Here is a 22,809-nt window from a genome sequence, read left to right on the forward strand (position 1 = left end):
CGTTGGAAATTATTGCAGCTGGGCAGCGGCTGAGCCCGAGCTGGAAAAACAAATCGACCGCCCGCGTTGTGTTCCTCTCGCCGCCTATTCATTCGATTTGTTTTCGTCGCCCTCAGGTCCGACGCAGGAACCAGAACACCTTCGACCTGCACATCCAAGGAGTCGCTGCATCAGCTGGACCTTTCCAAGATCCTTGGACCAGCGTCATTCCGACTCTAAAGATAGATATTGCTGCAGAGGAAGAGCACAAGCCAGTCACGGGAATCTCGACGCGTTGATTGGTCAGGGTCGCGTCGATGTAAATACGGAACGCATCTTCTTCAACCCGGCTCAGTACTTTTCAAGCAGTGGCACCTTGGAAGGAAGATTAAGATAATATTCAGTTTGATAGAAGAGCTACCGGTACAATAGGTGTCGAGTCTATTCGCCAAGAGAGAGAACGATTGTCACGATAACCCGATCGCTTACCCCAGCAACGACGACGACAACAACAGCAACACAACTACTTACATCTGCAACAATGGCAACCCAGTACACAACCGACATCCCCATCTCCTCTAGCCACACCCAGCAAGCGTTCAAGCTCCTCGAGCTCCCACCCGAGCTGCTCTCCCTCCTCGAGTCCGAGAACCCCCCAACGTACTCAATCCCCCTCTCCTCTCTCCAACGCGCCCCCCCAACTAACACGCCTATGCCCACACCCCCAGCCTCACCATCACCTCTTCCACCTCAGCCCCAAGCTACGCCATCCTCACCCACGGCACAAACAAATACCAGATGCGCCAAAAGAACACTTCCAACCCACTCCTCATCCTGCAGCCGTCCCGCACCGGCCCGACCCCCGCCGACGACGCCGACGGCTTCGTCAGCCAGCCGAGCGTCACAGCGGTGGCAAAGATCGAGGACACGGTGGAGCTGATCTTGCAGGAGGAGGCTGGCCCCGGGGAGAAGAAGAAAGACGCGAAGGTGAACAAGTGGCATGAGAAGTTTGCGAGGAGTAGAGCCGAGGGGAAGAGGTGACGGACGATGGGTGTGTGGACGTGTAGAACAAGAGCTGATCTGGAAGATGGTGTGGTCGGTTCCGCCGAGGGGACTGAAGGGAGTGTGTATCTGTTCTAAGGATTGGATAGGCTCGATTGTCGATGCAGGCCCTTTGGCCCGGCACGAAGCTGGCGCCGTCAGGTATACATACATACATACATGCAAGAGCGTAGTGTGGAAAGCCTCGAGACCTAACACATACTTGGAACAGGCGAGGAACAAGACATACGCCAACCTCGACAAGCAAAGCTGTATAGGTAGGTACCTACCTACAGGTACCTACCTTACTATTATAATTTATCTTCCCCAACACATCTACCTACCTATCTACTCACCAATCCCCTCCTCCCTCCCCCCCATTCCCCCTCCTTCATCACGCACCAAGCGCAACAAACAGAACTACAACTATAAAACCAAATAAATCCTCAAAACCCGGGAGTAAAAACCAGATCTCAAATACCCCCCTACCCTTACCCCAAATCCATCTCTCCCCTCCCCAATCTCTCCCCTCCCCATCACTCCCCTCCCCTCCCCCTCTCCTCCCCTCTCGCGAGGTAAGTAAACAAACAAACTTTACCAATCACTTGCCCCCCTTCCCCCTTCCCCCCCCTCTCTCCCCGCTTCAAATCAGTTTCAAATCAATTATGAACATCATCACATATCACGATCAGCTCTCCGCGAATAAGTAAGTAAACAAACAAACAAACTTTACCAATCACTTTCCCCTCCTCCCCCCACCTCCCCCCTTTTTTTTATTTCTCCCCTCTCCCCTCTCCCCTCTCCCATCATGAAAAGCCGCTCTCAGAACAAAAATAAAGGAATAGACGCTCAAAGGGCAGCGGGCAGGCAATCCTCACTTCAATCAGCCCCCTCGCCCCCAGCCACTCCCCCAGTAAATCAGGTTTATCTTCATCTTCACACAGCCATCCATCTGTCTGTCTATCTATCCATTCATTCATTCATTCATTCATTTCATTCATCATTACCTACTCTGTTACCATTGCAATCTTATTTTTTTGTGCGCCAGAGAGCGTAAAAAGGTGGGGACGAGAAGAAGAGAAAAATCAATGGGTATCCACCAGCTCAACTCCAGATCCCATACGTCCGACCCCAGCCAGCCAGCCCAATCAATCATCAGTTTTTTGAACGCCCCGTTTGTCCCGTGCTGTTATTTTTTTTTGTGTCGCAAGAAACGACCTGACCGACCCCAACCTTCCAGACAGAGAGGTAGACAGAAAAGCAGCATCTCACTCGGTGCCGGACTTCTCCCTCTCAGCCTCCTCCATCAACTCCCTCTCAAGGTGTGCATACTTCCCTGCCTTTCGTACCCGCGGCAACACCACACCTCTCCTCATCTCACCCCAAAGCTCACCTGCGATACCAGGATATCGGGGTGCGGGACCAGCATTGAGCCTCGCAATCATCGCCGCCGCCTGTTGCCGGGCCTGTTGCTGGGCCTGTTGCTGGGCCGCAATCATCGCCGCATATTGCTGAGCCTGTTGCTGGGCCCGTTGCTCGGCCTGTTGCTGGGCATGTTGCCGAGCGCGATCCAGGGCACGAGCGACGGCATCTATCTGCAAGCCATGATTCACGCCATCTTTTCTGTGGTGTCCTCTGAGAGGAGCGCCAAAAGAGCGATGAGCGATGTCTCCGATTCTTTGTCTCTGCTGCGCATTTGGGCCCTCTACTGCTCCCCTCTCGGGTGCTGGTCCAGGCATGGGCTGTGCAGGAGGAAGGTCTCGGCGCACGGCCATGAACAAGCGAGCCGGGAGAGCCAAGTCCCTCTCGAGGTTTTCGAGGGGGCTTCTTAGCTGCTCAGCTCTGGCTGCTGTTTTTTTGTTTCGTTTTTCTGCTTCGAGGGCGTTGCGCAACTCAAGCTCCAATTCCTCAATGTTCTTGACATGAGCATTACCTCCGTCCGCTCCGATAATGGGCAATCTTCCCTCCCGCCCTACAGCTTTTTCTCGTTGTATTCCACCCGCACCTGCTTCGACATCATCTCTCCGTTGCGCCGCGTCTATCCCAGCGCCTAAGCCAAGCCCAATTCGATGTCTGGCTCTAGCGACAGCCGCCTGGTCCTGTTTCCGCGCGATATCCACCAAGTTTCCCTCCAGAGCTCGCTGGCGAATCCGAGCGTGGAATGCCTGTCGCAAAGCCGCTGCACGACCATACATGCCTGCGGGTTGGAGAGGTTGAGCGTGAATGTGATTAAATTGGGTTTGATTACCATTCGCTACCGCTTGACGTCTATGATTGCGTTCACCCCGCCCGACAATCCGCTCATCAGGAGGAGCCTCGGCCGAGCCAACCACTGATACATCTTCTGGTGCGGCTTGTCGCCCTTTGAGTATCTGAACGGCTGGTCGACCCAACGGTCCTTCCATAAGAGCAACTTGAAGCTCAGGACCCATATTCTGCATGATGCCTCGCTCCCCAACATCATGATATCCGGCCATCCGTTGTTGGCGGTATACTTCGCGGCCGGCCGGTTCCCAACCTTGCAAGAAACCTAGCTCGCGTGAGTGATCCTGATTTGGTGCCAGTTGCTCCCCAACTGCGACTTCCGGTGCGTTTGCCGGTCTGAGAAGTCGCTCTTGAGGTGCTGGAGGCACCGGTCCATCCAAGGGACCACCGCCCCGTGATCTGATCATCGCTTGTAAGTACCTTACACGTGCTGCTGCTTCAAAATCACGTTTTTTTCGCATTGCTGCATTATCAAATCGCTCCTGAGCCGCAGCTTGTGGCACGGCTAGCTCAGCACGTCGGGCATGGATTCGATTCATTTGCTCACGGAGGAGAGCAAGATCAACTGGTGCAATTTCGACTTGTCTTAGAATATCATCCCCGCGGACCTGCGCTGCTATTCGCGGGGGTGGTGCTCTAAATTGCGGCGCAAAGACACGAGCACGGATTTGTGGTAGGAGGCCAGGAAACGCGATGCCCTCGGCCTGGTCAAGGTCCATTTCGTCGCCGGAGTCGTCATCATTCCTGAAGTCTACGTAACGAACGTATGGTTGATAGTTAGCCTGCGAACTGTAAAGAGGGTGGGACAGACAATTGTGAGCAGTAAGCTTTGTTTGGTCTGGGACGCTGGACATTGAAGATATTTTTATCCCAACAGATGACCTTCTGCAGGCACTTACCATCTCGAAGAGGGTGCTGGGGAACAAGGGGCAGAGAGTTGTGGTCTGGGGGAAAGGGAGAGGCTCGAAGGCCTTGTGCTGATTAGGACATCCGCAAAGTGACAACCGGGCTATGACAGGGAACGAAGCATGACCAGAATAGATAGACCACTTGAGTGATTCCAATTGTTCGGCTATCAATAAACGAGGATATACAGGCCGTACGCGGCGGAGTTTCTCTTAAAGAAAAAAAGAAAGAAGAAGAAAGGAGAGAAAGGTCTACTGACCAGGACGTCCTGCGCGAGCCTGCATGACCTCAATGTGACGTAATACTGGATCTACTCTCTCTTTTCGCTTCTCCTCGGCTTTGCGGACATTCTCGGACACCTTGACCTTGAGGTCGTCCTCAGTATATTCCGGGTGATCGGCCACTCCATCAAAGTTAGTCCTGGGCTTGCAGATTCTCGCTATTTGTGACGGTCTCGGGCTCTCTGCTCTTGGGACTTGCATTTCGGAGCCGAACGAGCAAGGTGGGGGGACTTTATCTTACAGATTTTTGCCAATGTATCCTTTTCTGCCTTCTGGACTTCCTCGTTGTGTCGCTTTTCAGCGCTCTCGAAGAGGGGACAGTTACCTAACTTGCCACCTCGGCTGGGGTCGTTGAAATGATTGTAGTCGCAAGATTTCGAGCAGACATAACACTGTATGTTGCGGCACCCGTTGCGGGTGCAGGACATCTTGTTACATCCTTCTTCTTTGACGAAGGGCGTGCCGCATTTGTTGCATTTCCGGATCATGGCAGCAGACATCGCCTCTTCGATTTGGCGTCGAATTGATAGACCGTTCTCCTTGGCATTTTCCTCGCAGGTCTTGGGGATGTGAGAATCAAGCTTGCAGAGGCGGCAGCTGACTCTTTCGCACTCTGAATCTTGGCATCTAAATTCGCGGTTGACTTCAACAGGCGGATATTCGGCGGCAAATGGACAGAACGGACAGCTTGCAAGATTCTCGATACCCGCTAGGCGTAGATTTGCTTCTTGCTCATTTCGTTCCAAAGCTACTTTCGTGTTGTCGTCCAGAAATTGCGCCCTGTGAAAGTCAGTGAAGAAGTGCCACGAAGACACGGGAAGACATACCTCTGGTCGGAAGAGAAGCCACCGCTGCATTTATCTGTTGACATGCAAAGTAGCTCGTACTTAGATTTCCCCACCTCGACCTCTGCATTCCGCTTTGCGCACCCTCGGCAGAACCAATGCATTTCATCGCCATTGCAGTGGACCATGCGATTCATAGGGTAGTCACAATAGCAACAGCCGCATTCAGACATGGTGCCATCGGCTTCTGCTCTCGCCACATTTTCTGCTTCCTCGGCCTCGGCAGCACGCTCTGCTGCTCTTCGCTGATCTGCCTTGTCTCTGATCCTTCTTGCAGCTTGCAGTTCCTCGTAAATCTCGACCTTCTCCTGATCTACGACACCGTTTAGTCCCGCAGGCGAAGCGAGATACGCTGCTGTCTTGGCAGGCGAGTAGTCGTCGCCTCTTCTCGCGTTCTTCAGCATCACATACGGTGGATCTTGGTCCTTGTTGTACGTTCTCTGGGCCTCTTCAAGAATTTCGTATGCTGAAAACAATCGATATTTGGTCTGGCTACAGGTGCTAGCAATGAAAGAGATTGGTGTACGGGTAAATTCCAGTGACAAGATCTTGGCACTAGAAGATGTCAGTGCTGTCTGTAGTACACGGAAGACTCGATTAATAGTGTCTACTCTATCGGGCATTTGCTTAAGACTTCTGGCAAGCCATCGACTTCGTTTGAAAAAAGACTTACATGAAAGGACGGACTCCACCAATAGCAGCAGACATCTCCCGCTCGGGAGCTCCATACTTGCGAGCAGCCTCCTGGTCTTCATCAACCTCTCTCTTCCTCTTCAGCACCTTTTGCTTGTCTTTGGCATTAGGGTACGGGGTTCCTTTGTCGATCTTGTCAAGGATGTGTGTGATTAATACTTGTGAAGACTTGGATATGGTGTCATAGAGTTCCGATACATAGTCTCTGCAGATATCCGGGAACATATCGACCAGTGTGTCAATACAGGTCACCCGCGACGCTGCTTCCGTTGGTACGTTTTGTTGGGCGCTTAACATAGAGGCAGGAACAGCGGGGGCTGAATCTGGTGAAGCTGGAGCCTGCTGTGGAGGCAGGGGGTGCATGGCGAGATCGCCTTCGAAGTCGAAGGCTCCAGCGACGACTTCGTCATTGAACTCTTGGACCAGGAAGTAGTCTTCCCATACGGCTTGACGGTTCGCGAGCTCAGGTCGGCGTTGGAGTGGTGGTAGCACCGGCTGATGGATCGGGGGTAGAACTGATGGGGGAAGATTTTCCACCTCCGCAGCTGGTTCAGGCAATTTTCTGTTCATGGCGTCCGGTCTCTCATTCTTGAACGGAGATTCTAGGGAGTCGGCAAAAACGTCCTCACCTTCCTCGCTATCGGAGGTGAGATCAATAACACTCCCCGCTGGGGGGCGGACAGGGCCGCCGTTGTCAAACGCCACTTGGGAGATTGCGTTCATAGCGGGCGATAAAATGCGAACTGCAGGTCTATCTCGCGGTGGCCGTTGCCGTAGGTGATTCGGTGAAAGGCTCTCCAAGTGATAGTTCCCACATGGGATCTCCGAAGCGCGGTCGATGAATATTGTTTTGTATGTGGCCAGGAGCTCTCAAAGTATCTACTGGAGAGTATTGCGCAGATGCAGTCTGGCTGCTTTGGCGGGCTTCGTCGAGTCGGGGTTCACTTCAGCCTCCTTCAAGTGCGTAAAGAAAGTGCTTATCGGTCGGTCGGATGGGACTTGGGATGTGTAACGAGGGTGAGTGTGTGATGGGATAGAGGGAGAATTGGTGTTGTTGGCCAGCTGTATGATGATAGCACGTGTTAGATACATCCATTCCAATCAATACTAGGCCGGCAGACGGCTGGAAGAAGAGAAGTAGCGCTCAACTCGAATGGACAGGAGCGGATGTGACGGTTCCAGTTCCGACAGGAAGGAAGTGGAAAGAAAAGCAGGCGCGACGTTGTGTTCACGAGGTTTCCGCCATCGAGATTCCCGGAAGAATGATGGTGGACATGTTCGTAGCCGTGGTGGTGCAGGTAGAGGTGGTGAAGGTGGTGAAGGTGGTGAAGGTGGTGAAGGTGAAGGTGGTGGTATTGGCGAGGGAGAAGTAGAATGGTCTACGTCAAGTCGGTGGTGAATGCTCTCATGCCTCATGCCCTGATGCCCTCATGCAACATGTGAATCGGAGGGGAGCTTCGTGGAGGGGAAGGAGTGGATGGAGGGGAAGGAGGGGATGGAGTGGAATGGAGGGGTGGAGTGGAGTGGAATGGAGCTTTACTTATCGGTCTTATCGTAGCGCTGTCACGTGGCCAGGCCCTGATTACCGGTACCTACCGGTATCCATCTGACTGTTTTTCGTGCATCTGGAAAAGAGAGAATATCCCCCATCCCCCTTGAGTAGGCAAGGGAGGGAGGTACTCTTCCACATGAAAAGGATCAATCATTATTCCGTATATACCGGTACGTAGTATTTCTGATTTCAATATCCATTTCCATCCTTGGTACCCGCACCCGCACCCGCACCCGCATCTGCATCTGCATCTGCACCTGCATCTGTATCTGCAGGGCAACTCCCTGCAACCCCGATTCGGAATCCGGATGATCCACCTGCCTGCAACTTCCAACCCAACCCTCCTCGTTCGTCATCTCCTGCCGTTAATGGTCAACACAGCGCGTCAAGTGTGCGCGCCCTTCCCATTCAGTACGCGAATGAAACTTCTCACGGGGGATCCCATAGAAGCCATAGGGCGAAGGTAAGGAAGGGCACGGAAGTATATACTCAGGCCCGTGGCCACCTTCGGCTGCTCTTTCATGTCACAGTCCCCCTCCTCTCTCCTGCCATCGTCTTTCATGTCCATATCTCCCTATCCCCATCCCCATCTCCATACCCATATTCATCTCCATACCCATATTCATATTCATACCCATACCCATACCCATACCTACGCCTCCCCTACTTGATCCTCGGGGCCTCTTGGGCGGCTTCCACTGATAACTTTCATTGTTGGGAACACTCGCCCTTCCTCTTTGTTCGAGCTTGTCGTGTGTGTCTTCCCAGCAACAGACAGACAAACAGGCAGGCAGGCAGGCAGGCAGGCAGGCAGGCTCAACTCAAAGGCAAGCGCTCTCGAAGGAACTCGAAATCGAAAGTCGGAGCGACACAAAAGACGAAAACAATGGGAGAATACACCCCCGACAATGGCTCGATCGAGTTCCCAGACTCCAAGTCTCCCTCCCTCTACCTCACGAACCCTACTCCCGAAGAGCGGCTGGTGACATGGAACCTCAACTCCGTGAACTGGGGAACCGCTCTGCCCCTCCCAGATTACATCGAGCGCGAACGATACCTGATGACGGTCCCTCTGGCGAAAGATGGCGGCATCACCCACTGGGTCCTGGTCGAACGCGGGCTCCCCCCGAACGAGCGCCCTATCCTTGCCAGCTGCGAATCTCTGCGGAAACCAGTACTGGTCGCCAAGGACGGAATCATAAAAGAGAACATCACACATGGAATCGGCAGTGTGTTCAGCAACCCGCAGTTCAGAGGAAGAGGCTACGCAAGCCGCATGCTGAAGGAACTGGCTCCTATCTTAAAGACGTGGCAGGTCGAGTCGACGGACCACGTCCCGTTCAGTATCCTCTACTCAGATATCGGCACGAAATACTACGCAAAGCTCGGATGGGCTACGTATCCCAGCACGCATTTCTCGTTCCCGCCAGCTGCTTCCACTCGGTCGACAGGTGTAACACCGCTCACATACCCAGACCTCCCTGCGCTCTGTGCCAAAGACGAGGAGTTTCTACGGGAAGAGCTGGCAACCTCGGCAAAGGACGGCAAGACCCACGTATCTCTGATCCCGAACTATGAGTGTATGCAGTGGCACCACATGCGCGAGGACTTCGTCACGGGCAAGATCTTCGGGAAGTCGCCTACTATCAAAGGAGCTGTTTCTGGCGAGCCGGGATCACGGGTCTGGGCTATCTGGACCCGGGTATTCTACGGTCCTCTCGTTCCCACGTCGGGGAACAAACTTCATATACTGAGGCTGGTAGTCGAGGATGATCGAGATACGGAAGCCAACGCCCACCAACTGAAGGGTATCTTGGCTTTTGCGCAAGCCGAGGCGCAAGAGTGGCAACTACCCGAGGTGGATGTGTGGAACCCGAGCGACACGTTGAAGGCTCTGGTCAAGCGGACCGGGCTGCAATCGACGTTTGTTGTTCGCGATGAGGAAAGTATTGCAAGTCTGATGTGGTACGGCGAGGGCTCGGTTGAGGAGATCAACTGGGTTGCGAACGAGAAGTTTGGGTGGTGTTGATAAGCGACTGGGCGGCCACTTGCAATGTCGAATTTAGAAGCGGTTCTCATACTAGCTGAGATGGCAAGATTTTTCAAAGAAAAAAAACTTATATATATATATATCTATCTCTCTCTTTTGGTTTTTGAAAACCTCCCAATTCCTACTGCTACGGCTCTTCACCTGTCCATCAGAACTTCACGGCAGCATGCCGACTCTGACCAGTTCAGCGACGCTCGGTCTGGCCAAAAGTGGTCTTGCCTCCCCCCACCCCCTGCTCCCATATGCCCAATCGACAGTAATTGCAAGGCGGCCCGCCATATTCACCTGATTTCGCTATAGTAAAAGTATGCGCACTAGTGGCCCACCTCGCAATCAGTCACCTTGAGCTGAGCTGAGTGAGTTAGTTGCCCGCCCACTCGCTCGCTTACATAGTCACTACCTATACACAAAAGCCCTCCTCCCTCCACTCCCCCCCCCCCCCCCCCCCCTTTCAGAAACACTGCCTCAGAGCTTAATCCACACCACATCAACTCCGCTTGCGAAACTTGGAGGTTCGCAGTGGGACACGGTTAACTGCAGTACTGCGCACTGCGTAAGTCGCTGGCTTCGTAGGGCCAAGCAAGAATAGCGGTTAGCTTGGTTGGCTACAGCCAGCTGAGTTGACTCAGTCCAGGGAGTCCAGGGATTCAAGTGAGTCGAGTGCGTCAAGTGCGTCAAGTGCGTCAAGTGAGTCGAGTGCGTCAAGTGCGTCTGTTACCTTCCGTTTATATGGGTAGCTATAAGTAGCTACCACTTTACATAGGTAGTTAGAAGGCATGCGAAACCAGTTGGATCTATCTACTCGAAGCAGCGGATGCGTGGTTACCTTTGCGTTATACCTGTGATGCCAACGCTAAGGCTTGCTTGCAAGAGGGTAGGGGCGTTGGGTTTGGGGGATGTTTGGGTTGGGGTTGGGGTATGTTGGGGTTGGACTATGGGTGTGTGTGTGTGTGTGTGTGTGTGTTGAGGTTGTGGCTGGGGTGTTGTTGTGCTTGGTTGGGGTTTTTGGGGGGGGGGAGGGGGGGGAAGGGGGAGTTGGCTTTTTCTTCTTCTTGAGTTATAAGATGTTTCCTTTTGTATGTATATATATAACAGTAATAGTAATCTTATCGATCTACGTCGGGCGGGTGGAAGGCCCGTCCAAGGACCTTTCAGAAAGGGAAGGTACAGCGACGTGCCAAGTGAAAGAGTTGTAATTGGCTATGGCTGCGCTAGCTCATCGATTAATTATACTACTCGCTCATTAGCGGGAGTGTCTTTGCGTACTTATCTAATACATTTATTCAGTGCACAATATCTCCTTTAATCTTCTCCTCATTCATCACAAGCTGGAAAATTTCTTGTGAGAGGATTCTTGCGTGCTTAATGGATATGAAATCGATATTATGGAGCAGATGGAAGAGATGAGCACGCTGGATGGTAAAAGGGGCGGGCGGGGGGGGGAAGGCGCTTTGATTTGGATTCGGCGGAGACTGGGAAAACAAGGGAGGATATTTGAATTAGAGTGAGTATTGAGGAAGGACATGAAAAGGTAGCCAAGGCGTAAACGTAAACGGAGGGAGTTGGGCCGAGCCCTCGTTGTTGGTCCGTGAATACGTGTTGGGGGGAAGCTATGTACATACGCTGACGTACCTGGACAGTCCTACACATATACATTGAAATGGTGCAGTCGTCCATAGAAGTGCGAACGATCTCCAGCTCTGTGGTCCTACTGCGTTGGCTTCAGTAGGAGTCTTGATTTCTCTCTGGGACATCAGGCTCTTCGCCTCGTTCGCTCGCTCGCTTGTCAATACAGGGGCGGTGTTTTGATAGGCTCGCTTATGGCCAACATGCAGCTGCAGGACTCGATCTCCTGAGGTCTGGAAGGCTTGAGATTTTGAGAGGCCCTTTATGTAACTTGATGGATATGTTAAATCTGCGTGTCCGTTCTTGCTAGGCTGCTCCGTCGTTTTTGAGGATCTGCTGTATCTGAAGTTTCTCGGTTGATTGTAAGGGGCAGAGAAAATGGTATGGGTCCCGCTATAGCCGCATTCCATAGGATCTTATGTTGTAAAACTATCGCACCTGCTCTGGTCTCTCATAGCTGATTGGATCACTAGGTTTGTGTCCCAAATTCGGGGTATGGAGGCGTGGTGTGATAGAGGCCCTGACAGAAGTGCGGGGTAGCTCGTCCTTGATCTCAACCCGAATCCTCCATAGACCTTCCTTAATTGACCTCTAAACACGATCAATCTCCCAAGTCATCAAATTAATAATCTCCTGTTGAAGATCTGACTCAAAGTAAGACGAACATGTCAGAGGACAAAGTCACATATGTCACTTACAATGCCGGGATCGATGGGAAACACCTCCATCTGGGAAACCTAGTTCACGACTACCAGAATCCAAGCTTCTACGAGCCATATGTCGAGAAAGCGTACACCGAGTAGGGATATGGATACCCAAGCAACGCAGCTGAAAGAGACTAACGCTTCCCAGCATCAAGGACTCCCCTCCTGCTTGGGCCGAGCGAACCTCTCTGGGAAACTACGCGTTGACGCTCGGCAAAGGCAGCGAACAAGGCCACGCTGCTCCGCAATCAGCCTCCCACGCTGCAGCCCAGCGATACCGCGTCGCAGCATCGGAGAAGACGACGAGAATCGAGATCAAAGAGTGCGTGTCAAGTCAAGTCAAGTCAAGTCAAGCCCAGCCCCGCCCTCCTCGCAAAACCCCTCATCCCATCTGACGTATTCCCCCCCCCTCTGCACAGTCCCGAGGACTTCTTCCGAGAAGTCACACTCTCATCTCCATCCGCCAGGAGGTGGCTCTCTTCCCACCTGTCTGCCGCCGAGACCCTAGCCCAGTGGGAGAAGCCCTCCGCGCGACGACCCGCAATCTGGATGCTGACGGGTCTGATCCTCATGCAACACGCGACCTGGACCTCTCTCTCCAGCAGCAGCAGCAGCAGCAGCAACGACGCCGGGTTCGTCACGGGCAAGCAAGCACCGTTCCACCCCGCCGGCGTCTCGAGTCTTCGCCGCCTGTCCCTGAGCGAGAACGTCAAGCCCACGTTCGGGTTCCGGGGCGAGGGCAGGGAAGGGACGCACGTGGAGGGCGCAACGATACACGAGACGGGCAAGTATCCCGGCACGAGGGGCTGGGCTGCGCAGTGGCAGCGGCTGGAGTTCCTGGTGGGCGGGCCGGAGAGGTGGAAGGCGGGTGTGAAGGAGCTTGTTCGCTTGAAGGATGGAGTAGCGATGGTCAGGATCGATGAGGACGCTTATGCAGGGATAGGAGGCGGCCCGGAGAGAGAGCTTGAGGAAGTGGACTTCGACGAGGCCTACTGGGATGCTTTTGTCGATGCCATTGATTAGTCGGGTGCTACCGCTACATAGCTAGCTAGCTCTGTATTCCATCTTGGTTTCTTCTGAAGTCTCAGCTTCTAGAGTCTCAGCTTCTAGAGGGCTCTAATCCGAGAAATCAGGCCCAACGGAGTCCTGAGTTTTGTTGATTCACTTTTTTACGAAGCGTATAGGCGTCAGTCACATGTGATGCTGTAAAAGTGGTCTGCATTATGCCGGGAGTATCTGGTTGAGAACATTGGCCAAGGAAAATATAACGAAGCGGCCCTGTTTTTCTCAGTAATTGCTGGCACGAATAACCTATCGCTTCCAGCCTTCAATTCTCACGCGGAAGCGGCCTTTTCACATATATTTGGCGAAGCTCAGGTTTGTTGTAGGAGCGATGTGGTAATATCTTCTACGTGGACGGCAACGTTATCATAACCAGATGCAAGGAGTTAGCTGAGAATAAATCGGATAGCAAGGCCGCGAGCTTGAAGTTCTACCAGCAATATTCCATGCGGATTTCGAAGCGCAAGCGCCTTATGATTCAACATTGTCAGTCTTGCAATCCTGCTCATGAACTACTAAGCTGGTGGACAGTGAGCTCTGTCAGTGCTAAGTATTGGTAGATTTCCAGCTTGCTCCCAGGGTCGATTAATCAAATCGATTATTCAGCAATGGAGAGTATCTTGCTGCGTTTCTTTTCTGCCTTTAGCTACCGGCCTGGCTCTTTAATAGGATGCTCTGGACGTATATATTAACGCGGTATGCGTCACCTCCAACCAATGCTCCCGGCTGGAGGGTGAGCAGATCTTCGGTTCAGTCACCTCGAGAGTAATCCAGATCTGGTTGCAAGTGGCTTGGTGCAGGCAAGACAGTTGTATTTTGGTTGAGCGAATGATACCATGAAGGCGAGGTCTGATCTCTTCCTATGGCATCGTCAAGAAAAACTTTCAATCATTTGGCGGTCGTTGTTGTGGTGATGTTTGATCGAGGACTAGCACCGCAGCAATACCGTACTTGCTGCACACGAGATGGAAGATGTTGCTAGGTAAAGTGGAAGGAGAGCCGGGTGCACGTGCCACCAAGGCAGTTCACGGACCTCAGGCCTTGGCGCTACTTCCTACTACCGGTACCTACAACCTCACCCCAATTCCTAGTCCTAAATAATACAAGTCGAGTCAAGCAACATCATCAGAAGCTTTCCTCCTGTGACCTAGTATTGTCACTAGATAACGACTAGCAATATTTAGTATCTCAGCCTTGATTGAAATAGCATCGAGGTCGACGCGTAGTTTTTCGAGCCGTGTAATCGTCGGCTACCTTAAATAATTATTGTAGAATTGATCCGACTTCCCCCGCGAGTCGGAGCCGCCAAGGCGGGACACTTTTATCAAAACACTTATTTAAGAACAACTATTAATAAAACATAATAGAGTAGTGTATTTACATACTCAGAGAAAATTGCTTTACAGATATGTATCGTAGGTATAAAGATGCATCCATTCATTGCAGGTCAAGACATTGCAATGTAATGAAAATATAGCCAAAAACTGTCTTAAATGATCGAATTTCACTTGTCTGCGTGGAACACCGCTCGACTTAACAAAAACGAACCACAGGTCGATAGTAAGTATAGGTAATTACTGAATGAAAATTGGTAGTAGAGAAAATGTATTTTTAACAGAAGTCTGATTTCTGCATTCCTCGCTTATTATAGTATTTACACCTGTAAGTACCTTATGGAAGTCAGCGCATGGACGCGTAATATCAAAAGTACCGGTACGCCAGAAGTAGAATTTTCACCACTTTAATCCAGCACAATAATAGAACAGCGACACATAATTAGAACTATCCTAGTTGCTGACCATCAAAAACCGAACGGTGCACCGTTTGCACGTCGAAGACCATCACAGTACTATGAGTGATTAATGCTCCCTCGATGGTACCGTATAGTAGTGAAACTAGGCGTCTCGCCTTGCAGTGCGTCCCCGTCCTTGGGTGCCGACGCGGCGCCGCCAAGTCGGCTCTGCCCACAGATTGAGTAACGGGCGATGGTACCCAGACTTCTCGTCCCTTTTTATTTTCGTCTATTTTAAAAAGTCAAATTGCAAAAGATTCACACAAGCTTCCCGAGCTGGAGGGGGAAATTCTAGCTCCGACCCAGAGAGAAAAAGAAAAAAAATAATTTCCGATCTTAAAACAGATCGAACCCTGTAGCCGAGAGAAACAGAGTTTGCAAAGAAGTGGGCAGAACTCTAAAAGTACGAAGCAGGAGTACGTGGTTCGACCTCCGGAGTGGGAGTGAGGTTGAGCCGTTAATTTCCAGACGTGGCTATGCGTGATGGTCCGGACCGTTCCGCGTTGCAGGCAGTCGATATTTATATTGATTTGAACATCCGTCTTCGAGGCGTTCGTCTCTGCAAGAATTCTCTCCCACATTTCGTTTTTTGTTCAGATTGGCGAGATCAGGTTCATCATCGCTTGTTCAATTGCGGCATCCAGAAGTGGGTAATATCGAAGCCGTTTACTTCTACAGTCACTCAAGATGGATGCGCTCACTCCCGCACAAACGACCGAGCTTGTCTCGAGGTTGGGCGAGAAGAAGGCTCGCACCCGTCTGGACAAGATGTTCATCAACTCCTTTATGGGTGGGTGTTTTGTCTCGGTAAGCCTCCTCCAACCAACCATCGATATCCCTCTTCTCGCTTAAGCCTCGGGGTGGAGAGAGAGAGAAGGGCATCAAGGCTAACCTGTGCTGCAGTGCGGAGCCGCCCTCTCCCTCTCAACAAGCGCGTCCCCATGGTTCCGAGACAATGCTCCGGGCCTGATACGTACCATCTCTGCCATGGTCTTCCCCGTCGGCCTCATCATGGTGGTGATGACAGGCGCAGACTTGTTTACGAGCTACTGCATGTACTCGACCGTGGCCTGGCTCCATCGCCGATGCAGCTTCCTGGACCTGCTGAAGACCTGGTTCGTGAGCTTCTTCGCGAACCTGGCCGGCGTACTATTCTTCATGGCGATCTTGACAGGATGTATGTTCTCCCTGCCTCCCGGGCCGGTCGTTGAAGCGTAGTAGCGGGACGACGATGCTGACGAACGCCTGCCCGCAATCACAGATGGGGGAACCTTCGATAAGGGCGCCTACAGAGACGAAGCCCTGAACTTCGCAAGGGTCAAGGCCGTAGTCCCCGAGTGGCATCAGATCTTCCTGAAAGGGATTCTCTGTGCGTGCTCCTCCTCAACCCCTCCCTCCTCCCTCCCCCTCTCCAGAAGGCCCGCCCGCTAACCGGTCCTGCGCCAGGCAATTGGCTCGTCTGCATGGCCGTCTTCCTCGCCCTCGCCTCCCGCGACGTGATCTCCAAGATCGTCGCCATATGGTTCCCCGTGGTATGCTTCGCCGGGCTCGGCACCGACCACGTAGTCGCAAACATGTACTTCATCCCCCTCGCCCTCTTCCTCGGTGCTCCCGAGCCCTTGACGGTTGGGTACTACATCTGGAAGAGCATGATCCCGTCGCTGCTGGGCAATATCGTGGGCGGGAGCGTGTTCGTCGGCACCGTGTATTGGTATATGCACCTGGCGGATGGGCAGGTGGTGGAGATGCCCACGGATGAGAAACCCGCGAAGCAAACGATCTATCAGCAGGGTAAGTCTGTCATGGTGGCGGGGGTTCCGGTTTCCACGTCACGAATGCTAAAATTCCAAGCAGCGAGGCCGATGACCATGCACAGTACCTACAGCAGAAACAGTACGATGACTACCGATTTCGATTACAGTTCCACCGCACAGATTCTGCCAGTGAGGTTGTAAGCAAGCGGCTTAGCGAAGGAGTACCAGGCGAGGGATTTTTCAGCACCGCAATGAGATGAATGGGATAACGGCTTGAAAAGTGACGAGCAGATGTGAGATGAGAAACAGACACCGCACAGTTGTAAAAGCATGAAAATAGACTAGACTAAAAAAAAAATTTCCTTTGATACGTTTCGTTCACAAAACGCGCATGCCATCGATATACAGAGCCCATTGACACCGTTACCTCATATCAAATCAACGTCCTCTGCCCTCTCCCCCCACCACCCCCGCCACCCGCACAATAAGGAAAGCAGCTGAATGATTGCCCAACACGAGAAAACTGGAGAGCAGCACTCGAATCGACGAACGTGCTGCCGTTCACGCTGAACGCGCGGTCGCCGGAAGACCGGATGACGGCGGGTGCTGCGCTCCCGAGGGAGTCCGTGGAGGACTGGACGTTCGCTGGTGGAAGTTTCAGCTTGGTGGCTCCATGAGACGAACAAGAAGGGTCGGGAACGTACTTCCGGAGGCTGGGCTTGCAGATCCTGCGCTGGCTGAAGCGGCTCCGGCTTTGCTGGCCGATGCCTTGGCAGCCGGCGCGGCTGAAACTCTTTTGCGATGAGCATTAAATGCTGAGAGACTTGGTGATTATTGGTGTGTTTGGGACTGGGACCGGCCCACTACTGTAGTGGCAGCCACAACAGCCGCACAGGCATTAGCCTTGGCAGGTAAGCCTGAAGCTCCATGGGCAGCAGTTGCAGCAACGGTCCGAGTTCGAGGCAGAGCTCCCAGCAGAAGCTCCAGCAACGGCCCCGGTCATTTCGGCGGCGGTAGCATCGTCGACGATGAGCTTATTCGTGAAATACATCCCTCAGTGTCTGTGTCTGTGTCACAGGTGTTTCCTTTGCCCGTATCATCTGTTTTCTGGAATCTTTAGCGAGATACGTAGAACGTCAGTTGAGGACTCACACCTTCTGCAGCGAAGGTTCCCGAGAGAAGATCATCTCGTGAGTTGCCGCCAATAGAAGCAATCTGTTTAGCGAGGGCGAGGACAACACCTTGTTGGTAGCTGCGGCTCCCATCGGAAGCTGAATCTTTTTTTGGGTAATGGCAGCGATGTCGGGATCGACGGCTGTCTCATTACAGAGAGCGCTGGCGGTACCAACACCTGCGGCATTTCTCTCAAACGCAGCGAAGATCAGAGGATCGGATTGGGCTTGGAAATCACCAGCAGCCTTGGCGTTAGTGAATGCACGATGAGCTGTCGCCTGGTGGAGACAGTCCAGGTTTGTGATCGCCCCTGCTCCTGCGGCTGCGGCTACGTTGCCCAAGAGGCCGAGAATGGGGTCCTGGATCTTCTCTGGGTTGTCGAGTTTCAAGCTAGTGCGGAGACAAGTGACGAACTTCTCGTGAGAGTGTTCTTGGGGAACCTCTCGGGCCATGTTGGTTGGTGCTGTGTAAGCAAGACCGAAGAAGGCGAGAATCACAGTTGGGGTCTCGAGCTGCATGGTCGCGATTTATTGCGAGTGAGCGACAAAAATGGTTAATGGATACAGATAGTTAAAGAAGAACCGGCCTAGATGAAGCTTGATTAAGTGCAACAAGGAATCTTAGAAGTAGAAGTTCGCAGAACTGAGGAGCCAAGGAATGTATAGTGAGCTTGCAAGAGACAGAATATGCGACGTAGAAGAAAAAAAAAGCAGTGTAGGCTGAGCAATATCTTGTTATATTTCGAACCATCGCGGCCAGAGGAATCCGGGAATCGATCTAAGCTTGGTCAGGTATGAGATCCCGCTCACGCCGCCCTGAATACGATGGAATACGGCCTTCCTCGTCGCTTCTTACAACTGAAAGCCAAAATTCAACCCAGTCGCAAAGCGTTGCCCGTGATATCAGATATGCTTAAGCGCATCTAGATATATCTCGAAAGCTCCGTGTAATTACACATCAGCCGTGAGCAAGGCGGTTCCGCCAAGTCGATAAGATATATCCTGGGGCCTGACACTACAATGATAGGGTGTCAACTATTAGACCGTCTCAAGCATCAGACGGAAGGAAGCTCGCCTGCTGGAGTGGAAGGTACGAGAGAGTCGATATGCGGTCGATGCATGATGTGTCAAGGTCAGAGCTACTGGTGACTTTTCTCCTTCCAGCCACCCCATTGCGGCGTTGTGGCGGCTGATTTGGAGATGTCGAATGGGTTGGCCATCCATGGGACGGATATCGTCTCATGAATGTCGTCCGCCAGGTTTGAGTCTTGGGAGGCGAGCTCGTCGGAGAGATTGCTAATACCTACACACGTGACTGCGTCAGGGGTAGCGGTAAGCGAGACGGTCTGTTTTGACAGTCGCTACATGAGATATCCGAGACGACATCTTCAATAGCCTAGGCGATCACCTTATTTCAATCCAGAACTTTTCCGTTGTGACCAGTCCTTATGACTCAAGAATCCGTCGAAATCTTGAAAACATGGTATCCACTCGAATGCAAAACACCAGCCGTACGGTGAAGTTGTGTTGTTGTTGGCTTTGGGACAGCAGCAGTTTGTTCTACTCTGACAATTGATATTCAACCCCCGCAAAAGTCGTGCGGCTACTTCTAGCTCTACATTCAAGGACATGTAGCGATTGAAGCACCAGATCAACAAATGGCTTTTTTGACGCGAGGCCCACGATTTTCAGCCGCGATCGGCCTTGGGCTTCCTCGCATGTGGACACCTCGATGACGCAGCAGACTCATCGCGAATTCTCACATCAGTTGACTTGATTCAGATTCTTAGCATGCATTCACTCATATAGCCTGAGCCGGGATATTCAGGAGATGTGGAATGGATGTCCGTCTCCTTCTACCACATACGCAGGGATGTTGGCACTGACGAGGATAAATCTCGTGGAGAATTTGCGCGTGACGGCATGGCATGACGGTCGATTCTCCGCTCTCTTCCTATACTGATTTTCGAAAGCGGGGAAGGATTCTCATGGTCACCCGCTGTTCGGAATGGAGCTTCAGTTTGGCAGGCCGAGGTGGAGGTGATGAGGATCTCAGGGTGGGAAACGACAATTCATAGTGGAGCATGATAGAACGTAAGATGAGTGAGAAATCTTGTTAAGGTCAAGGGTAATCGGAAACGATGAAGACGCGGAAACACGCCACGCCTATTTTCTCTCCCGGGATAAGACTTTCACTGTTGCTGTTCTAGCTTCCGCAAGCTGAGGAGCCGCTTTAGCAACACTAGAATAATTTTTGCATCACGATCGGAGTTCAGGTATCTGGGAAGTTGGCGGAAAGCCATATCAGTAGTCCACCAAAGATTCAGAGAAGAAGGTATTCATCGGATCATGAGGCAAAACCCCAAGATCAACTCGGTTTTCTAGCTCTTGATTCGAGATTGTGACGCAGAGGATATCAAATCCGCCGCGTATATAGCAATCTATGTACATATTGCCCATCTATTAATTACCAATGGCATTAACTTTTAAGCCATGCAGAATCGATCCCTCCTTGTCCTCAGACCTTAGTTCCCCTTGTTGCCGCCGCCCAAGGCAGCCAGGAGGCCGCCGGCACCACCGCCGGCACCACCAGCAGCAGCAGCCTTACCACCGGCAGCACCACCACCGGCAGCTTGAACTTGCTTCTTGGTAACTTGGGTGATGCTCCCTCCGGCGACGTTGTCAGCCGGAGTGTTTGTCTGTTGCTTGGTAGCGGCTTTGTTGTAAGCCTTCGCATCTCCGGCGGCTCTGTAAGATTGTCGTTAGTTCCCGTTCATATTCCGGCAAGATGGGGGAAGAAGACTGACGCGTTGATGGTCATTGTCATTCCCAGCTGGCAATGGTTGGCCGCTGCGCAGTACATGTACATTGGTGTGCTTGCATCCGTGACCTTCATGTTGAACGCCATGAACGTCTTCGCGTTGGCCTGCACTGGCATGAAGCCACCTGCCATAATTGTAAGCAAAATATCTGACTGATCAGCTCCGGCTCGAGCACGTACTGTTGGCGCCGCCCTGCATGGGCGCGCAGGGAGCGTCTGCGCCCGAAGCTTGGGTGACAGTGTGGTTGGCTGACGCGAACTGGAATTGAACAGTGTCTCCCGCATTGGCTTGGACGGTGTTCGGGGTGAAAGTGGTTTGCTTTGCGTTGGTGAGACTGCCGACGACCACGGGGATGGTTTTGGGCTGGCCTCCACCCTGTCTTGCAACAATCTCAACGGGAGAAGCAACTGAGTGAGTAATCACGTTAGTACTGTAACTCGATGGGAAACCTCGGGGGGGGTGGGAATGCTTACTTGCAGAGCCAGCTGCAAAGATAGCAATGATCATGGAGATTGTGGAAGGCATATTGACGATTGAAAAAGATAGTTGAGTGAGTATTATGAAAACAAGTGATACGAATTAAAGTTGAAAGAAGAAAATGATTGGTAATTAGAATAGAAAATGCGAAAGAGCTGAAGTGGAATGAAGATTCAAGAAGAGCAGTTATCGCAGACTTATATACGAATAGATCATGGTGAGGAACAGTGGTGGACTGACTGGTCAAGACCGCCGACCGCCGACCGCCGAATCTGGAAAGGCGCTCTTCTGAGACGAGACAAGCTCCGAACGACTATTCCCATCTTGCAGTCAAAGCTCTGCCCAAAGAAGGATCTTTGAACGCAAAGTTACGACTGGCCACGCTCAGGTGGCGTCTGCCGTCTGGTAAATCGGGGCGCATTGATAATTGGAACTGGGAAATTGAAACCCTGGAAACGATTTCGCAACGCTCTCGAAATTAATGCTTGTATGAGAATCCATTCGGCAACTCTCGTCTGAAGGCTTATTTCATCGTCAACTCTGAGGATCCCTTGTTCGAGCATGAAATAGGATCGTGTTTTTGACATTTCCAGAATGAGTATTGTCGACAACATGACGTCGAGTCTCGTAGACTGAGCTCGGGAACTTCTTCACAACTTGAAACTCAAACACAGTTTAACAGGAAGATCGAAATCTGGGGCTTAACGAAAAGTAAAGAAACATGAAGATTTACAAAGTACCGCTTGTAAGACGTCCTACTTGCAAACCAAGGTTTCCATTCCCATACTAGGTAGTCAGTATACTCTCTTACCAAACGTCAATTCCAAACGTCGATTGTGTGAACCATAAAACGAAGACACCTTGGGTAGCAAGCAGCTCTCGAAATGGATACCAGACCGGCCCCAAGATCAGAATCGGAACTTGGGATTCGGACTCGGACGCCGGAGTGAAACGTGGCTCATGTCAAGCTTTGAGCTTAAGCTGATCGGCCGGGAGATCTACTGGGCATCTGGGGATCCCCTTAGTGTTTCATTGGCTCAAAGTCGAACTTTCTGGCCGAAACCAGGACTTGTAGCGAGTCAAACGCTACGTCAGAACGAAGGCATATTCTAGTAGAAACGTAGGGACGATTTTATCCGAACACCGCTTGACTCGAAGACGCCACGTGACATGGGTTCTTCCAGCAGCGGGATGTAGCAGCCGAGCTAGTGCGCTCAAGGCTCCTTGATACGCGGCGATTCCAAGGACTGAGTAGCCCAAACCCAGGCTCTGACTTCAAAATGGGTTTGATACCTTTTGTATCATAACTGAGAAACACCAAGTAGGAATAGTTTGGGAAATCTGACATGAACGTTTCCAGCATCTCTAAAACGATATGTTCTCTCGACCTGCGGATATTTTACATTTGAACCTACCCTACGCATGGTTCGAGGTTGACTTCGTGGCCCGGCCTATACCTTGATGTGGAGATGTACAACGTGTCTTGCAACTTAGTGGTCGTGTGCTCGCGCGTTCGCACCGGAACTCGAGTACTTGTCGATTATGGCTAAAGCGTTCTATACCGAATCGATCTAGGACAACTGAGCATGTTAGCTGAGCTTGCGAACTCCCGCTTCAAACGTCGACTCGGTCAGTTAATTGTAAGATTAACCCAATCGTTACGCAGGTTGAGTTGCCTCGGCTGCGAGATCCCTTTAACAGATGGCACATCTGAGAATGATACTCCATCGCTGCCGGATATGTGGAGTGCTGCGCCTGTGGCTTCTCGCAAGGCATTTTGAGACTGGA

At 51.9% G+C, this 22,809-nt stretch overlaps 7 protein-coding genes across 7 annotated transcripts; 4 read left to right on the forward strand and 3 right to left on the reverse strand.

Annotated features, from left to right (window-relative positions):
• Positions 1 to 520: 520 nt before the first annotated feature.
• On the forward strand, positions 521 to 1,298 carry L3040_005003 (uncharacterized protein; the record flags this gene model as incomplete). Its single annotated transcript, XM_007297243.2, has 4 exons — positions 521 to 639; positions 708 to 997; positions 1,047 to 1,182; positions 1,253 to 1,298. The coding sequence occupies 4 exons, from the start codon at positions 521 to 523 to the stop codon at positions 1,296 to 1,298; spliced, it is 591 nt and encodes a 196-aa protein (XP_007297305.2).
• A 990-nt stretch (positions 1,299 to 2,288) lies between these two features.
• On the reverse strand, positions 2,289 to 6,733 carry L3040_005004 (uncharacterized protein; the record flags this gene model as incomplete). Its single annotated transcript, XM_066156411.1, has 5 exons — positions 2,289 to 4,036; positions 4,451 to 4,594; positions 4,714 to 5,252; positions 5,300 to 5,872; positions 5,991 to 6,733. 5 exons carry the CDS (start codon positions 6,731 to 6,733, stop codon positions 2,289 to 2,291), a joined length of 3,747 nt encoding a protein of 1,248 aa, XP_066011819.1.
• A 1,715-nt stretch (positions 6,734 to 8,448) lies between these two features.
• Positions 8,449 to 9,591, forward strand: L3040_005005 (uncharacterized protein; the record flags this gene model as incomplete). The annotated part of the gene is made up of 1 exon (XM_007297240.2): positions 8,449 to 9,591. The coding sequence occupies one exon, from the start codon at positions 8,449 to 8,451 to the stop codon at positions 9,589 to 9,591; it is 1,143 nt and encodes a 380-aa protein (XP_007297302.1).
• A 2,025-nt stretch (positions 9,592 to 11,616) lies between these two features.
• On the forward strand, positions 11,617 to 12,965 carry L3040_005006 (uncharacterized protein; the record flags this gene model as incomplete). The annotated part of the gene is made up of 5 exons (XM_007294518.2): positions 11,617 to 11,619; positions 11,712 to 11,731; positions 11,894 to 12,037; positions 12,091 to 12,264; positions 12,362 to 12,965. The coding sequence occupies 5 exons, from the start codon at positions 11,617 to 11,619 to the stop codon at positions 12,963 to 12,965; spliced, it is 945 nt and encodes a 314-aa protein (XP_007294580.2).
• A 2,518-nt stretch (positions 12,966 to 15,483) lies between these two features.
• Positions 15,484 to 16,751, forward strand: L3040_005007 (uncharacterized protein; the record flags this gene model as incomplete). The annotated part of the gene is made up of 5 exons (XM_007294519.1): positions 15,484 to 15,603; positions 15,700 to 15,973; positions 16,058 to 16,165; positions 16,243 to 16,587; positions 16,651 to 16,751. The coding sequence occupies 5 exons, from the start codon at positions 15,484 to 15,486 to the stop codon at positions 16,749 to 16,751; spliced, it is 948 nt and encodes a 315-aa protein (XP_007294581.1).
• A 232-nt stretch (positions 16,752 to 16,983) lies between these two features.
• Positions 16,984 to 18,241, reverse strand: L3040_005008 (uncharacterized protein; the record flags this gene model as incomplete). The annotated part of the gene is made up of 4 exons (XM_066156413.1): positions 16,984 to 17,195; positions 17,255 to 17,335; positions 17,600 to 17,657; positions 17,705 to 18,241. 4 exons carry the CDS (start codon positions 18,239 to 18,241, stop codon positions 16,984 to 16,986), a joined length of 888 nt encoding a protein of 295 aa, XP_066011820.1.
• Positions 18,242 to 20,247: 2,006 nt separating this feature from the next.
• Positions 20,248 to 21,069, reverse strand: L3040_005009 (uncharacterized protein; the record flags this gene model as incomplete). Its single annotated transcript, XM_007294521.1, has 4 exons — positions 20,248 to 20,470; positions 20,530 to 20,668; positions 20,724 to 20,951; positions 21,018 to 21,069. The coding sequence occupies 4 exons, from the start codon at positions 21,067 to 21,069 to the stop codon at positions 20,248 to 20,250; spliced, it is 642 nt and encodes a 213-aa protein (XP_007294583.1).
• Positions 21,070 to 22,809: the final 1,740 nt, after the last annotated feature.

The sequence above is a fragment of the Drepanopeziza brunnea genome (assembly GCF_022702325.1).
Source record: "Drepanopeziza brunnea f. sp. 'multigermtubi' strain 214-2 chromosome Unknown ctg7, whole genome shotgun sequence".
In the NCBI taxonomy this organism is placed as follows: domain Eukaryota; kingdom Fungi; phylum Ascomycota; class Leotiomycetes; order Helotiales; family Drepanopezizaceae; genus Drepanopeziza; species Drepanopeziza brunnea.